The 17553-nt window shown below is 42.0% G+C and overlaps 1 protein-coding gene across 1 annotated transcript; it reads right to left on the bottom strand.

Annotated features, from left to right (window-relative positions):
- Positions 1–3062: 3062 nt before the first annotated feature.
- Positions 3063–17025, bottom strand: ZNF483 (zinc finger protein 483). Its single transcript, XM_047701100.1, has 6 exons — positions 16940–17025; positions 14570–15110; positions 12837–12925; positions 11823–11949; positions 11349–11444; positions 3063–8572 (listed from the first exon to the last, which is right to left on the bottom strand). The coding sequence occupies exons 2-6, from the start codon at positions 14955–14957 to the stop codon at positions 7032–7034; spliced, it is 2241 nt and encodes a 746-aa protein (XP_047557056.1). The 5' UTR covers positions 14958–15110; positions 16940–17025; the 3' UTR covers positions 3063–7031.
- Between the last annotated feature and the right edge of the window lie 528 nt (positions 17026–17553).

Genomic DNA, 17553 nt, shown 5'->3' with positions numbered 1-17553 from the left:
GGGACTAGGCATCCATGAATTACTACTTTAGAGGGGAATGCTCTCCTTGGTTCCATTTTACAAAAAGGCTATAAACATCTTGAATACCAATGGCAAAAACCCCAGAAGAGCTACTGATAGATTGGGCAAAGCTTGTAGATTATCAGAACCACTCTGTAAGGAGAGACCCTTGAGGACTCTAACTGGAAGAATCTTGACCTTGGAACCTGTAAGAGTCCAGCAGAGATCTCACTGATGCTCTGAGGGTAGAAAATAGTAATTTCCAACTTCCTAAGCACCAGATTGACTCAGGAGAGACACCTCACAAGCGTCCTGGTTTGGGGAAAAGCTTCCTTAGGTCAGACCTTTATAGACGTCCATAGTTCCGTATAAAGGAGAGACCCTATGAAATATGCTGTATTTTACAGACAACAACTTGACAGTACATTTTCAGAATCTTAAAATGCATCTCCGTTTTCATCAAGCAGTGCCACCTCAGAGAAACAATTCTGAGGAAAACACAAAACAAGAAACAACAAAAATAGAGACTATCAGGTAATACACACACGCAGGAAGAACCTGCAGTGGTTCCGGCTTGGTAATAAAACACAAACTTCTCAAAAGGGTTGGGAAGAAAGGTCTTTAGTTGGGCCTCAACTTTGACAACACGGGGTGCAACGGCCTCCTACCCCCAAGTGTCAGAGTCGCTTTCCCGTGGGCTCCCACCCGCTAGGCTTACACTTCATTTTTAGAGCTGCACACAGCTTGCTATAGCTGTCAGTTGCAATCCTACTCTGACCTGCACCGTACCCACCCCTCCAAAATTCATCGGTCTTACCCACCCGACTGGATTTCTACAGGGCGGAGAACATGTGCTATTCATCTCATCTCTTAAAGTGCATTGCATATACTAAGCATTAATGAATGTTTGTAGCATTTCCAGAAATGAACAGAGGCATTATTTTATTGTGCTTCACAGATATCGTGTGTGGTTTGTTTGGTTGGTTTTGTTTTTTTATACAAATTGAAGGTTTGCGGCAACCTTGAATTGAACTAGAATTGAGCAATTCTACTAGCATCATTTTCCCAACAGCATTTGCTCACTTTATGTGTCACGTTTTGGGAATTCTCACAGTATTTCAAACTTTTCAATTATTACTACCATCTCTGCTACGTTGTTTTCTGATGAGTGATCCTAGACAGGACTACTGTGTTGTTTTGGGGCACCATGAACCACACCCACATAAGACAGTGAACTTGACTGATAAGAGTGAACTTGACTGCATGTTCTGACTCCTCCATGGACCCACCATCCCTGGGTCTTTCTCCCTCTCCTTGGACTGCCTGACTTCCCTAAGACACAACAATACCAAAATGAGGCCAATTAATAACCCTACAATGGCCTCTAAGGGTTCAAATGAAAGGAAGAGTCACACATTTCTCACTTTAAATTAAAAAACAAAAACAAAAACAGAAATAGTTAAGCTTCATAAGGAAGGCATATCGAAAGCTGACCTGCCAAAAGTTAGGCCTCTTCCAACAGTTAGCCAAGCTGTGAACACAAAGGAAAGGTTTCTGAAGGAGATTAAAAGAGCTACTCCAATGAACACATGAATGATCAAAAAGCAAAACACCCTTCTCGGTGACAGGAAGAAAGTCTGAGTGGTCTGAAGAGAAGATCAAACCAATCCCAACATTCTCTCAAGCCAAAGCCTAATCCAGAGCAAGGCCCTAACTTTCCTGAATTCTATGAAGTCTGAGAGAGGTAAGGAAGCTGCAGAAGAAAAATTCAAAGTGAGCAGGGGTTGGTTCATGAGATTTAAGGAAAGAAGTCACCTTTGTAACATAAAGAAAAAAGCAGCAAGTGCTGAAGTAGAAACTGCAGCAAGTTATCCAGAAGATCTAGCTCATTAATGAAGGTGGCTACACCAAAGAAGAGATTCTCAGTGCAGACCAAACAGCCTTATAAGAAAACGCCATCTAGGACTTTCCTAACCAGAGAGAAGTCAGTGCCTAACTCTCTTGTTTGGAACTAAAGCAGTTGGTGACTTTAAGTTGCAACCAATGCTTATTTGCCATTCTGAAAATCCTAGGGCCCTTAAGAATTATGCTAAATCTGGGGCGCCTGGGTGGCTCAGTGGGTTAAGCCGCTGCCTTCGGCTCAGGTCATGATCTCAGGGTCCTGGGATCGAGCCCCGCATCGGGCTCTCTGCTCAGCATGGAGCCTGCTTCCTCCTCTCTCTCTGCCTGCCTCTCTGCCTACTTGTGATCTCTGTCTGTCAAATAAATAAATAAAATCTTTAAAAAAAAAAAAAAAGAATTATGCTAAATCTTCTCTGCCTAATGCTTTATACAGGGAACAAGACCCAGATGGCAACACATCTGTTTACAACATGGTTTGTACCGAATTTTGTAAGCCCACTATTGACACCTACTGCTCCGAAAAAAAATCCCTTTCAAAGTATTACTGCTTGGGGCGCCTGGGTGGCTCAGTGGGTTAAGCCTCTGTCTTCAGCTCAGGTCATGATTCCAGGGTCCTGGGATCAAGGCCTGCATCAGGCTCTCTGTTCAGCAAGGAGCCTGCACGCCCCCGCCCCCGCCTGCCTCTCTGCCTACTTGTGAGCTCTGTCTGTAAATAAAAAAAATAAAATCTTTAAAAAATTTCTTTTTTCAAAATATTACTGCTCATAGTAATGGACCTGGTCACCCATGATGGAAGATGTACAAAGTTGTGGTTTTTGTCACTGCTGACACATTATCCTCTCTGCAGTCCCTGCATCAAGGACTGATTTCAACTTCCAGGTCTTACAAGAAATACATTTCCTAAGGCTAGGACACCCATAGACAGTGATTCCTCTGTTGGATCTCAGGAAAGTGAACCAAAAACCTTCGGGAAGAGTCTCTGTTCTAGATGACACTGACATCTTTGAAGAACTGAAAACAGGGACTCTGCTATTTTACACCACTAACCGTAGTCAAAATGGTAGAAATGACCTAGATGTCCGTTGATGGATGAATGAACAAAATGTGGTATATACATATGACGGAATGTTGTTCAGTCTTGAAAAGGAATGAAAATTCTGACACCTGCTACAACATGAACCTTAAAAACAGTTTGCTAAGTGAAAGAAGCCAGACACAGAAGGACAAATATTCAATGATCCCATTTATAGGAGGTGCCTAAAATATTCAAAATTCAGAGAGACACAAAGCAGAATAGTGGCCCCCAGGGGCTGGGGGCAGGACAGAATGAGGGGTTACTGTTTCATGAGCTTCAGTTTGGGATGACAGACAACTTCTGGAGATGGAGAGGGGTGATGATTACACAACAACACGAATGTTCTTAATGCCACTGAGTCATACTCCCAAAAAGGGTTAAACTGGTCCATTTTAGGTTATCTATATTTCACCATGTTAAAAACTAATTCAAAAGTAAGTAAATAAAAGAAGAATCACTGACAGGCGAAGCTTTATCCTGTCCTGTAACCTGACAGTAGTTTCTTCAGTGGAAACTCATTAAGAAGAAACATTGTGAAAAACAAGGTCTTCATTTTAAAGTAGACAGAATATGTTAAAGGGCTGATTTTTAATACCTGTCAATGCACATAAACAGCATAAAGTTAAATACTGGTTTTAATAGTATTATTAAATACTGCTAATTTAATTAATAAGAACAATTTGGTAAGAGATCAAAAGAAGTTTAAAATCTTAATTATCTGATAGGACATAAAAAATGAATTTAAGTACTTAAGATGATGGCCCGCATCGAATATCCTTTAGGCAATTATAGATAAGTAGTTATTGAAAACAAGCTTTTTATAAATATCATGCAGTAGAGTTTGAGGCAGCTCTCTACAGCTAGTATTTCTCCATACTGGAGAAAGGACTTTCACATAAAATATAAAATATGACAACTCAATAAACCTAACTCTTTACATGGAAAAAAACCTTGAATAAACATTTTGCTGAAGAAGATACATGAATAGCTATTGAGTACATGAAAAGATTCTCAACATCATTAGCCATCAGGGAAATGTAAATTAAAACCACAAAGAGATAGCATTTCAACCCTTAGGACGGCTATAATGAAAAAGGCAGACAATACCACAAGAGTCGGTAAGGATGTACAGAAACCTGACTGACTCGGGGCTTTAGTTCCCTTTTCATTTAGAAATTACTATTCAGACCTTGCCAATGAAATTCTTAAGAAATAATCCACTAGTACCTGTATACTCTATTTCTCTGAGGTCTAATTTCACAAACAAAACTGAAAAGTTACTCTGTATGATTTTTCACATTCTCTTCCTGCATTTCACTATCAGTGGAGTTTCTTTAGATTTTAAGATCTATATTCTCCAGACTGTAGGGGTCATCCAGCGCTGCTCGGAACGAAAAATGATGTACTCACCTACAAAACAATTTGGCAATATCCTAGGAAGTTAAACAAAATTTACCCTGTGAGCCAGCCACTCAGGCATCTACCTAAGAACAATGAAAATGTGTCTACAGAAAGACTTACACATCAGCGTTCAAAGCAGCATTATTATGAACAGCCAAAAACTGTAAACAACCCAAATGTCCTTCAACTGGTGAATGGACAAAATATGGTATATCCATAAAATAGGGTATCATTTAACCATAAAAATAAAGGCCTGATGTGCTACAACATGAACTTAGAAAATACATTAATGAAAAACACAAGACCACATATGATCCTATTTGTATAAAATGTCCAGAAAAGGCAACTCTACAGGGACAGAGAGGTTGCCTGAGGCTAGGTGTGGGAATGGAGGTTAACTGTAAACGGGGCTGAGGGATCTTACTGAGTTTATAAAATGTTCTAAAAATGGATTGTGGTGATGATTGTACAATTCAGTGAGTCTGCCAAAACTCACTGAATTGTACACTTGAAATGACCTTTATATGTAATTTACACCCCCAAAAAACTTGCTAAAAAAAAAAAAAAAGAACCTCTATGTTCAGATACCCAGCTGGTACTGGTATAAAACCTCCTCTTATGAATGTTGGAGGCTGTAACTAGTCAACATCCTGGAAGAAGCGTCTCAAGAATTTTACATATTTCTCTATAAATTGTATCTTTTAAAAAAAATCAGGGTTTATGTATGTTTGGAAAAAAACTTAAGACCAGAAGAATGATCCTCCTAAGCCATTTTCTTTTCATGGCTAGAATGTCTCTGGTTGGTCCATTTAGTGACAACTATGCAGACCAACATACCATACAGCAGTATCTGAACTACAAGCCTTTGGGGCGGGGAGCAGGGAGTGGGGGTATAAGGAAGAAACCAAAAGCATTATCCAGAGGTAGTATCGCAAACCTACTCCCATTAAATCGCAGCAAATATTGCTGAGTCTCCATCAGCATTCAGGATCTCTTCACTTCCACAAGCCAAGTTTTCTGTTTTCGTTCTCATTTATTAGGGAGCGACCTCAGATTTCAACTTTATGAACTTCTTGGTACCATCGCTGAATCAGAAGGGCGCCTCCAGAACCCTAGGACTTGAGACCTACACTTGACTCAGGGTTTTAGCTCCTCTTTCAGTCAGAAATGATTATTCACACTCCACCAATGAGATTCGTCACAAGAAATAATCCACTAATAACTGCTCTCTCTTCAAGTCTAATTTCACAACAAAGCACTTAACTGAGAAGTTATTTTGTGGGACTTCTACATTCTTCCGCTGTATTTTACTATCGGGGGAGTCTCTTTAGATTTTAGGATACATATTCTCTAGATGGCAGGGGACCATAGTATCAAGTTCCTATATTCAGGGCAAATCAAGTCCTATAAATCAGAGAACTTGGCTGGTAGAAGGGTAGATTCCCTGTGTAAAGGCAGCAGCTGCTACCCCAAACCAGTGGACTACTCCACTGAAGTATGGGCCAGGGTTAACAGCCCTTATAATTTTTCAAGGCAAGCCTTTTTTTTTTTTTTTTTGGTATGAAATCTCCTAATTTTTAAATTTTAAATGGTGACAACAAGTTCCACCCACCCACCCGCCCACACATAAACACATCTTACCATGCAGATCAACCAAAACATCAAACGGCTCAATCTTAGCTTGTGACCTTTGCCATACATCATGTTTGCACTCTGATTATAGGGGGGCTGTACTTAGGATAAACAAACTTTTAAAAAAATAGAATTTTCTTTCGCAAAAGATAATCCATCCAGAATAGCTCTGTTTTCAACACCCATTTCCTTCCCCACCGCCCCCCTCCCCAGCCCCCAACCCATTTTCCTAGGACTGGTACTCTCACAGCTGAGATGGCTCCAATGTTTGCCCTCTAGATTCCTAATCCCCTCAGTCAGAGCCCAGAGGGGAAAACAGGTTGGGGTACTTTGTCCAATTAAAACATTCCCTGAAGACACACCGTGTGAGCTCTGCCGACTCGTTCCTGTTGATATTCTAGGGATTCCAGCATCTGGCATTTGAAGAGTATACCACATTCCCAGTTCAGAATCTTAAATAATTGCTTTTCTACTATAGAAACTTGCAAATTCCAATTTAGCTTATTCCCACAGCTTCAGAGAGGATCGGAGGTAAACTTAGAAATTGTGAGCCCCACCCCCTTCCTGCCACCAGTGAAAAAAACCCAAATTTAGAAAGGTCAAATGATGCGTCCAAGGTTATACAGTGAGCTGGTTGGCAAACTGGGACAGAACTCAGAACCTAGGTTATGACTTGAGACCAGTTCTTGCTAGAAGAGGGAAATCTCTTGAAGAAAGAAAGGTTCATCAGTGGGTCTCGTGCACTCCTCTTGCTTTTTAAATCTGCATTTGGCCTTTCAGAATCATTGCACATCTCATCCTTTCTTCACTTTTCATCCATTTACCAACTCTACTAACTTTACCAACCCTACTTACGATCTACCAAAGGAGAGTGGTGAATGGCAAAAAGTGTTTTTCCCAGCTGCCAACCCATTAAAGTTGTAGCTACTGATCAATGTGGTGGTAGTTTCCACCCTGGGTTTTTAATAAGGGACAATTTGATGAGACTCCACCCCCCCACCACCTTACTGTATCTCAAGAATTACTCTCCAGAATGAAATCCCCGATGTCTGATGAGGCCTGAGTTACTCTTAAATGTCTTTTCACATTCGTTACATTCATATTCTCTCCTCCCAGTATGGATTTTTAGGTGTTCCACAAGGATCGAGCTCCGGCTGAAGGTCGCTCCACAGTAATTACATTCATAGGGCTTCTCTCCGGTATGAATCCGATGATGCTCGTTAAGAGATGAACTCTGACTGAAAGATTTCCCACATTCTTTACATTTATATGGCTTTACGCCAGTATGAATTCTCTGATGGCGACTGAGGAGTGAATGGGTAGGGAAGGCTTTCTCACACTGGTTACACTTGTAGGGCTTTTCTCCTGAATGAAGCCGCTGATGATAAATGACGGATGTAAAATGGCTGAAAGTCATCCCACAGTCATTACACAAATAGGGTTTTTCTCCAGTGTGGATCCTCTGATGTCGCGTAAGGCAAGAATTCTGTCTAAAGGCTTTTCCACATTCACCGCATTTATAGGGCTTCTCTCCAGTATGAATCCTCTGATGTTTGGAAAGGGACGAGCTGTGACTGAAGGATTTTCCACAGTTGTTACACGTGTAGGGTTTCTCTCCGGTATGAATTCGCTGATGTTGAATAAGAGAGGAACTGTCACTGAAGGGTCTCCCGCATTCTTTACATTTATAGGGTTTTTCTCCAGTATGAACTCTCTGATGTTTGATGAGGTGGGCACTCAGGGTGAAAGCTTTTCCACAATCATCACATTTGTAGGGTTTCTCTCCGCTGTGGGTTCTGTGGTGTGGCGTGAGGGATGAACTGTCACTGAAAGCTTTTCCACATTCATTGCACATGTAGGGTTTCTCCCCTGTGTGAATTCTCCTATGTTTGGTCAGTGAGGCACTATAGCCGAAGGCTTTTCCACATTTGCTACATGTATGGGTCTTCTCTCCCATCTCAGCTCCCTCATCTTTATCTAAGGTTGCATCTTGATTTAAATTTCTCCAACATTTTTCACACAAAGGGGAGTTTTTTCTCTTAAGGGATGAGTTCCGCGTAAAGGTTACCCCACAATTACTGCACTTCTGGGTCTTCCCGCCAAAATGCATTTTCTGATGTTTCTGATGTTCGCTTAGGGATGAAGAGTGACCTAAGACTTTCCTGCCTTCGTTACATTTCCGTGGCTTCTCTCCAGCGTGTTCTTTGCGGTTCAGAATAAGGTCTGAATGAAAACTGAAGGGTTTCTTGCATTCATTATACCTCCGAGACTTCTTCCTTAAGTAGACTCTCAGATGTTTAATTATTTCTGAGGTATGCTTGAAATTACTTCCAAAGGGGCTCTTTTCTGGGTCAAACTCCTCACCCTTACTGCCTCTCCCATGAGTTTTCTTTTGTGTGCCTGCAACTTGAGAATATTCCTTACTGCTACGTTTCCGGGACTCTCCCATCAGGCCATAATTACCACCCATTAGGCATCTTTCTATTATTTTATCTAAAGTTGATTCTTCTAGAACATCTTGATTTCGAGAGGATTCCTTCAATTCACCTCTAGGTTCACACTCTAAAAGAAATAACAAATAGAACGTCTCCCGTTTGCAATAAAGGAAGCTGTCCTCTTTGGGACTGAGATAGGGAAAGAGGTAGGAGTGACTATAAACAGTATGAATATGATCTTGGACGGTTTTCAGAATCTTAGGACACAGAGAAGGAAAAAATAATATAGAGAAACTAGGTAAATATAGGAGTTAAGAAAAATATTGGGGAAATGAAAAGTTTGTGCTTTATAGTTAGAATAAAGATGCATGTTCTCACCCTCATTTCAAATTTCTGTAATAGGCTCAAACTCATTCTCTTCAGAGCCAATCTATTTTCTTTCTAAATAATGACGACAGCACAAACATTTATTGAATGCTTAGTAAAGGCCAGCCCCTGTATCAAGCACTCTGCTTGTATTTCCTTTAATCTTCACAAAAGTCTTATAGAGTAGGTGCTGATATCATCCTTGTTTTATGGATATGACAACTACACACACAAAGTAAGAGTAGGAGCAAGTAGCTTGCCCCACGTCACATGTGTTGTAAGCAACAGAGCCAGATTTTTCATCTATTCTGACACCAAAGCCCATACTTTTGATCCCTATACCCACTGCTTCTCAAAGCAGCCGAATAGCACTAAATTTACAGAAAAATGGTAATCCCATCATAGACGTGCAGCATTGCCAACGCCAAACTTTCAAAGGTTACAACAGTCAACCTTAGGGATACACTCTAAGCGGGCATCCACTCTCTGTCCCTCCCACACTACGGTATTTCAGTCCTATGCTTTCAGTCTTCGTCCTACCTCAAGTGCAGTCCCGTGGCACCTTCCTGAACAGAAACACCCAGGGCCTCAGGTTCAAGTCCCACAATCCCCACAGATTTCTCCAATATCATACTCTAATTACACTCTCTACAGATCTTTGAACCACATCATTCAACCTGGCTCTTAATCATGAGGTCACGCCATCACTTTCATAAACCTGTTTTTTAAAGAGTTAACTATAAAGCACAAAATTCTATTCCCCAGAAGTTAACCATTATTAAAAATTCTGTGCATTTTTTATAAGATTTATTTTAGAAAGAGAGACAGCAGGGGGGAGGAGTAGAAGAAGAGGGTAAAAGAAACTCAAGCAGACTTCACACTGAATGAGGGGCTCGATGTGGGGCTCGATCTCACAACCTAGAGATCATGACCTGAGTTGAAACCAAGAGTTGGAAGTTTAACCAACTAAGCTACTCAGGTGTCTCAGTACTATTGCTTTAAATGTATATTTCATCACTGATCAATGACTTGGAACTTTTTTTCAAATTTGCAGCAATTTAAGGTTTAGTGTTGTCAGTTATTTTTAATTCTGTCAGCTATCTGCTCAAGTTCTTCACCCATTTTTTTTAACAGACTCAGCATTCCTTACTGATTTGCTTAAGTATTTTATAAATTATAGTTATCGACTCTGCTTTGTCTACGTGTTTTCTTCTATCTGTTGTAAGTTAACTTTTTAAACAAGTTGTACATCTACATAATGCTTCTGGGGAGAGAGGGGCATATTTATACCATTTATATTAAAAAATAATATCCTTTATTTGGGTACATATACTGAAAACCACCAATAGTCTGACTTTCGTTAAGATGAAATAGAGCTAAATGAAATTATTGGTTTTCTCTTAAAAAATAATGTACTGATATATAAGCAATAACTTATTTTTTAACTATAAACCTAGTATATTTATTGTTAAATTTTAAGGTAAGAGAAGGATGAAGAAAAAATGTAATCCCTCAGAGATAACCATGACTAACAGGAATGTTCTCCAGACATTAAAAAAAAAAATCTATCTGTATTTACATATTTTTAAAAAATTAAATTATTATTTATATATTTAGATATATACATGTATATAAACATTTTTTCCTTTTAACAAAAATGAGATTATACTCTCCAGGCTGTCCACTGGATGAATTCCTACTTATCCTTCAAGATTCAACTTAAATGTTAAGTAAGCCATTGTTCCTGTGTTCCCCATTCAACCCATTACTAATACTGTGTGGTTTGATATCCATATTATGGCGCACCCAGAAATGCACTGCTCAGATCTCCAACTCTGCAGTGCTTACTTAGCCCCCATGGCTGCTGATTCGACACCAAGGCCACTTTCCTATAGCTGCTCCCAGTCACTGGCAAGTACAGCAGAGACACAGGCAGGCCCAGAGACATAGGACTCCAGAAAGGTGACTCCGGCTGGTGAACTCTTCTTTGGCCTTGCCAAAACTTTATTAAATGGCACATGAGGTGCCTGGGTGGCTCAGTTGGTTAAGCAACTGCCTTTGGCTCAGGTCATGATCCCAGGGTCCTGGGATCGAGCCCCATGTCAGGCTCCCTGCTCAGTGGGGAGTCTGCTTCTCCCTCTCCCTCTGCCCCTGCCCTTATGCTCTCCCACTCTCAAAAAAACCTTTAAAAAACAAAACACTGCACATTAATCTAAGACACTTCCTACCCAGCCTTCCTTCCTTCCCTCTCTCATTCACAGGTGTTACAATCACCTTATGCTCTCACTGGTCTCCCCATTTTCCTTCACTGCAATTCTCCCCAGTAAGTCCCTGGCATAGCCAATCACGTCTTGGCATCTACTTCTCAGAGGACCTAAATGAATGGTCTCTCCAATAAAATGAATATCCCAGGAAGACAAGGGGTCTATTCTAATCACCTTCTCTTTTAGCATCTAACCCACCCAATATTTCAAAGGCTTTTCACAAATGACTTGGCTAAGCAACTCTTTTAATTTCTTTGCTTTTCATCAACTCACCTGGTCTGGAGCCTTTTGAGATTTCTCTTTCCAGCAGCCATGGCAGTTCAACCCACTTAAACTGGGAAATCAAATCTAATTTGGAAACTGGAAAGCCTGCTCATAGAGAAAAGAGTAAAAAATGACTGTTTCTGCACAGGGCAAAGATGTTCCAACATTCATACACAGCCTCGGGTTCTCCAGGAAAGAGAAGATGCTGTCAAGTACAGACGTAATTCCTGGAAAATCAGGAGGAACTGGGGAAGGTATGTCTTGATGGCAGCACAGTGATACTCAATATTTCCAGTTCAATGAAGCAGAAACTCTTTTTTTAGAGAAAACATTGCAGAAAAGTACATTTTCAGAAATCATTTTTAGGATTAGTCGTATCAACCCTGCATGCCCAGCCAATACAGTTAATAGCACTTATCTTTCAATGATAGTGCTCAAAAAGATATACAGCTTATACATTACATCATAAAGAGATATCTTTACCCAGAAACTCTAGGCTCCTAAAGTTCTCCAGCAGCACTTCCTTATAGAGTTCCTTCTGAAAAGGCTCTAGCCTCCTCCACTCTCCTCTGGAAAAGCTCACAACCACGTCCTTGATCGTCATGGATTCCTAAAGAACACACAAAATACAGTCTTTTTGCATTGGATTAACACTCACAGGTTCTAGGGGTTAGGAAGTGGGCACATTTTGGGCAGCCATTATCAGTCTACTATAGCAGTATCGATTACCTACTGTGAGTAAGAATTTTTTTTCAGGGCACCTGGGTGGCTTAGTGTTAAGCATCTGCCTTTGGCTCAGGTCATGATCCCAGTGCTGGATCCGGGTTCCCTGCTCAGTGAGGAGCATTCTTCTCTCTCCCATCTGCTCAAGCATGTGTGTGCTCATGTACTCTCTCTCAAATAAATAAAATCTTTACAAAAATAATTTTTTTCTAAGTGATGTGTAACCGTTGCAAATTATTCTAATTGATTTGTAACTAGTCACTTTTCTCAATTATTATGAGTTTTAATACCTGTTGATTCTCAGAGGTTTTCCAAATAGACCATGTTATCTGCAAATAACACACATTTGTCTTTGTCATACCAATATTTACCTCATTCCCTTCTTATTTTACTCCTTTGGTTAAAATATTAAAAAACTACTAACAACAGCATGATTAGACATTCTTATCTTTTTACAGGCATTGTGAGAGCTGCTTTTTATTTTCCAATACTGTTCAGCTGGAGACTTTTTTTTAATTGCATTAAGGAAATATAATTCTATTTCCACTTGACCAATTTTATCAAGAATAACTAGAATTTTAGTAAACTTTTTTTGTTGTTTTTCTTAGAGTCAGACTTGTGACAAATCCTGGTAACTCAAATAAAACAGCACCTAAAGAATGAGTTTGAAGAATGTGAAGGAAACTGTCTTCATGATTCTAATATCTTTATACCACTCTGTAGGAGCTCAATAAGTATTCACTTAAGAATGAAAACCAGTGAAAGAAAGCTTACCCGGGACTCAGTACTTGGAAGGACAGAAACCATTTTATTTTCTTCAGGGTTCTCCTCTTGGGAAATAACAGACTCTTGAGAGACTGGATCTAGGAAGGGGGGAAAGGACACTCTAGTCTTTCAAATGCATTCCTCAGACTAGAAATTCTTACACATGCTTCTCTGCAGAAAAAGGTCAGAAGAAAGTTTTTCCCACTCCTATTAAAACAGAGATAAAAGCCACATACACGCTTTTTTTAAAATCCAAGCTTTTCCCCCATTCCATAAAATAGCCTTCAATAGCTAAGCTCACAATAATCGGTTTCATCCAATCCACACGCCTACAGTTTAAATGTGTTTTATTTGCATAAGAGTTATTTGAAAAATAGTCGTAGGCTGTATTAAGGTAAAACAGCATATTCATTTTATGTATTAATTTGTTTTTCTTCATACTCCTAGCACAATGCCTTGCAGAGAATCGCTTCTTGAAAGAAAGCACCAAACTGGTCTCAGGAACACTCCCCTCTCCTGGGGTTGCCAGCAGATGCCTAAAGATGGAAATCAGGAACCTGAACATATCAACTAAATATATTACATACCCTGAGATGTCAAGAGCTCTTCTTCTGATAAGGGTTAAGTATTTTTAAAATCACGCTTTACTTTCTTATGAAAAGAATTTTAGCTTATTGATTAGATAATCGAAAGGAATTAAGAATCAGAATTACGTAGAAGGGACTCTTAAGGGAATTGTTCTTACAGAATGCTACAGCAATAAATTCACGAGCTTCTTTATTGCTAGGGGCTTCCGCTAAGAGGCCCTAATTTTGGAGAAGCACCATGTTGCCATGACAGATAAGTCAGAGGTCAGGCAACCCCAAGGTTGAACATACCAATTAGCTGAGTGACCACAGTTGAACTCTGCGGAGGTAAATGCCACTTCCCTATCCAGGAACTCTTCGTAGAATGCAAACTGTCCCACATATGTACTGAGAGCTTTACGGTAGTTCATCTGATACACATACTGGGGACATGAGCAGCATATTAAAGGGATTTTATAAAAGCTGGACCCCATGCCCTCAAAGGGCTATCCACCCCATAAGTCTATCAATATTTTCTGATGATATGTTACGATTCAGTTTATAGTTTATACATTGGTATGTGTATAATAATGGAATTTTAATGTTGGTCAGTGGCTCCTGCCTGGGTGTTGCCCAGCACACATGGCTGTTTAAATTTAAGATTCAATTCCTTATTTGCCCTGGTCACATTTCAGATGCTTAATGTGAAGCCCCAACAGTGCAGAATGCATTTCCAATGTCACAGACGGCAGGCGCCCCAATCTAGAAACCTGCTCTGCACACTCGGGAGGCAGGAGTTGAGACCTGCCCTGGACGGTGCGCCTGTGACTCCAAACGTGTGCAAGTCATTTCCTTCGCTCCCATGTTCTAAGATTCCCTTTTACTCAAGGCTGAAAGGAAAGAAATTAGTATTATACCTTATCATATTCAACCCATCATAAAAGACTAAGCAGATGAGAATCCCTTTCCACAGATTAAAAAAAAAAAAAAAATGAAGGTTCCAAGAGGTTACGTTGCTTGCCCAAGATTACACAGTAAAAGGCAGGACTGATTCAGAGCCAGTCCCACCCCCAAACTGAGACTCCCTTTAAATAATCAACTGCTTTCTCCAGGGGAGTTTACTTTCACACCCTGAGGAGATCACTCCCACTTCCTCCCACCATCTATAAATCTCACCTTCCTTTTCTTCAAGCATTTGGGTCAAATCCTCTATCAGGGTCACCACTTCCTCACTACTCTCAGGATGTTGGGACTTTACCCAAATCCTGATCTCCCCAGGCAAAATGGTCAGGAATTGCTCAAACACCAAAAGCTCTAAAATCTGTTCTTTCGTGTGGATGTCTGGTCTCAGCCACTGAATGCAGAGATCCCAGAGCTGATTTAGGGCTTTTCTGGGTCCAGCCACTTCTGAGTAACAAAACCACCTGAATCTCTGTCTGAAAGTCTCTGGGTCTTTATTGTCTCCTCTCAGGATAGCTTCTTGATCCCCTGGAGTATCCATTCTTAGGACCTTGCTTGGTTCACTCGAGGCCAGGGTCTGAGGGTCTGGGGAGATGGCTGTCATCTTATTCAAGGATACTACAGCTTGCACTGTGCGTCAGCAGCAGGAATCCAATTCCCTTTAGACTCTAGTTGAATGATCAGTACAGTCCACCAACAGGCACTATAGACAGCGAAATATCAAGGGTTCCAAGCATTCAGCTTAGTCTTGCAGAAACTGTCAAAAAACAGAAGAGATTAAGTAAAACAAATTATTACTCCTAAAAACATTGTTCCTGGTTTGGTTCAGATGTATGCAGACATACACAGAAGACCTAGAACAGCCCTGCCCAGCTGCTCCATCCAAGGTCTACATGAGAAGCAGAGGAGTTACTGAATGCTAATTAAAGATACCCTCTGGGGCGCCTGGGTGGCTCAGTGGGTTAAAGCCTCTACCTTTAGCTCAGGTCATGATCTCAGGGTCCTGGGATCGAGCCCCGCATTGGGGGGGGGGGTCTCTGCTCAGCAGGGAGCCTGCTTCCCTTCCACTCTCTCTGCCTGCCTCTCTGCCTACTTGTGATCTCTGTCTGTCAAATGAATAAATAAAATCTTAAAAAAAAAAAAAAAAGATACCCTCCAAGAAAACAATTTCTTCAGACTAAACATTCCTCATAAGCAAAACACATGAGAAAAGGCTCACTGCCACAAGAGAATCCAGTCACAAATTTACTCAGCATCTCCTGAACTGCTGCGGTGAACGGCCTCCCATTTCCCACCAGGTGCTCAACTCACAAGCCTGATTTCCTGAATTCGCCTCTCAAATTTCTCACACAACCAATAATCCAATTCCAGCAGTTTTATCTCCTAAGAACCTCTCCATTCTATCCTACTTAAACTACCCATGTATAGCTTTCTTCTATCCAGTCCCACACTGTAGCCTATGGATGCCTTCTAATATGCAAACCTGGGTCCTATCACCCCTCATCTGTCCCAAGGTAAAATTCAAATGCAGAGGCCACGCACGAAGATCAGACACCCTGCCCTGAAGACCTCACCTCTTGAGTTCTAGCTGCCCGATGGACGCAGCGGCCAGAAAGAATAATGTCCCTGTTCCCACACACCCTCCATCCTTTGCTCCCAGCCATTCCCTCTCCTTGGAAGCTGCCTTCTTTCCCTCTCCTACCAAACTTTTACTCATCTGTTAAAACTTGACTCCTTTCAACGGTCACCTCTTGTACAAAGCCTCCTCTGATCCCCAAGTGCTCTTTTGCACTGAGCCCATCCTGCGTTACATGCGTTCTTTCATTCTGCAAATAACTGGCCATCAGGACACTACGGAGACACGCCCAGACAGATCAGGCAGGGTCCCCACCCTCAGATAACCCCCAGGAAATGACAATTCAGCCTGAGCGAAATGCGCTACAATGCGGCAGGTGGAAGCACTCTCTCCCCCTGTTGCAACCATTACACCAGTCAATACCCACCTCCGAGCACAGCCCGGCACACACGTATGCATGACGTCACTTACTCCTCCGCCAAATATTAATTGCCACCTGAGTACCTGCACCGCGCTGCACCGCACCTGAGGTTGTGCGGTGACGAAGACACTCGTCTCGGTCTCCAGGGGGCCTACAACAGAGGCTTCGCGAAAATGTGACGCAGGCAGAAAGAAGTTCTCAAAGGGAGGGGGGCGCTGAAGACATTTTGGTCATCACCACTGGAAAGGAGGAGCGCTACTGATACCTACCTGGCGGGTACAGCCAGGGATGCTGCTCAACAGCCTGCAGTCACAGCACGGCCCCCTTCCCTACGCACACACATCAAGGAATTTTCCCGCCCCAAATGTCCGCGTACCCAAGTTCTAGGACCGTAGGCGCAGGGAAGGGATGGAGAAAAGCTCCGTCATTCAGGACAGTGCCCACCTGCCCCCCGAAGCTGCGGCATCGGCAGTGCACGGAGAGGTCGCTCGGCTCCCCACCCACGCTCCACCCACCCCACCCCGGGTGCATCCTTGGAGCCGGCGAGCTGGCCGCAGCCCGGAAATCAGGGGCCCGGGACAACCGCTACCTGCATCAGCACTCGCAGTCAGGACCAACGCCACCGCAATGAGCTTCTAGAAACTGGTCCTGCAGGACCTGCGCGCGCAAGCCGGCGAGGGGCCACTGCGCCTGCGCAAAGGCGCAGAACTACGATTCCCGGAATGCGTTTGTCGCGCTTTGCGAAAGTCCCGTGTTTTCCATAGGCTCCCACCTGGCCTGTTGCGCATGGTCATTGGGAAACGACTGGTGGGCTCGGCCGCAGAATTATTGCTGCGCCAGAGGCCTAAAGGCCTGGAACCATCTCAGGTTTTCAGATTCATGGTGCTCGGTCTCCTTGGTAACGTCCAACCATCCCACCTCCTTCCTCTCTTTACCCTTCCCTGAAATCCAGGCAGGGAAAACCCACTGCAGAAGCAGATTAGTGATGCATTCAATGTACGCCATAGTTAATGCCACAAGTTGCATTTGAACGAATACTAATTTTATGATTTTCACACCTGCCACCATGCTCCAAAACACCATCATGCCTCCCCTGGATTATTGCAACAGCCTATTGAAAGCACTTTTCTGATCTTGTCAATTCTTTACACCACAGCCAGAGAGATGGTTAAAAACGCAAAACAGAGTATGTCCCTTCTCTGC

The sequence above is a fragment of the Lutra lutra genome, chromosome 13, assembly GCF_902655055.1.
Source record: "Lutra lutra chromosome 13, mLutLut1.2, whole genome shotgun sequence".
Lineage (NCBI taxonomy): Eukaryota > Metazoa > Chordata > Mammalia > Carnivora > Mustelidae > Lutra > Lutra lutra.
Note: the sequence above shows the minus strand (reverse complement) of the source record. Positions and strands in the feature narration are given on the sequence as shown.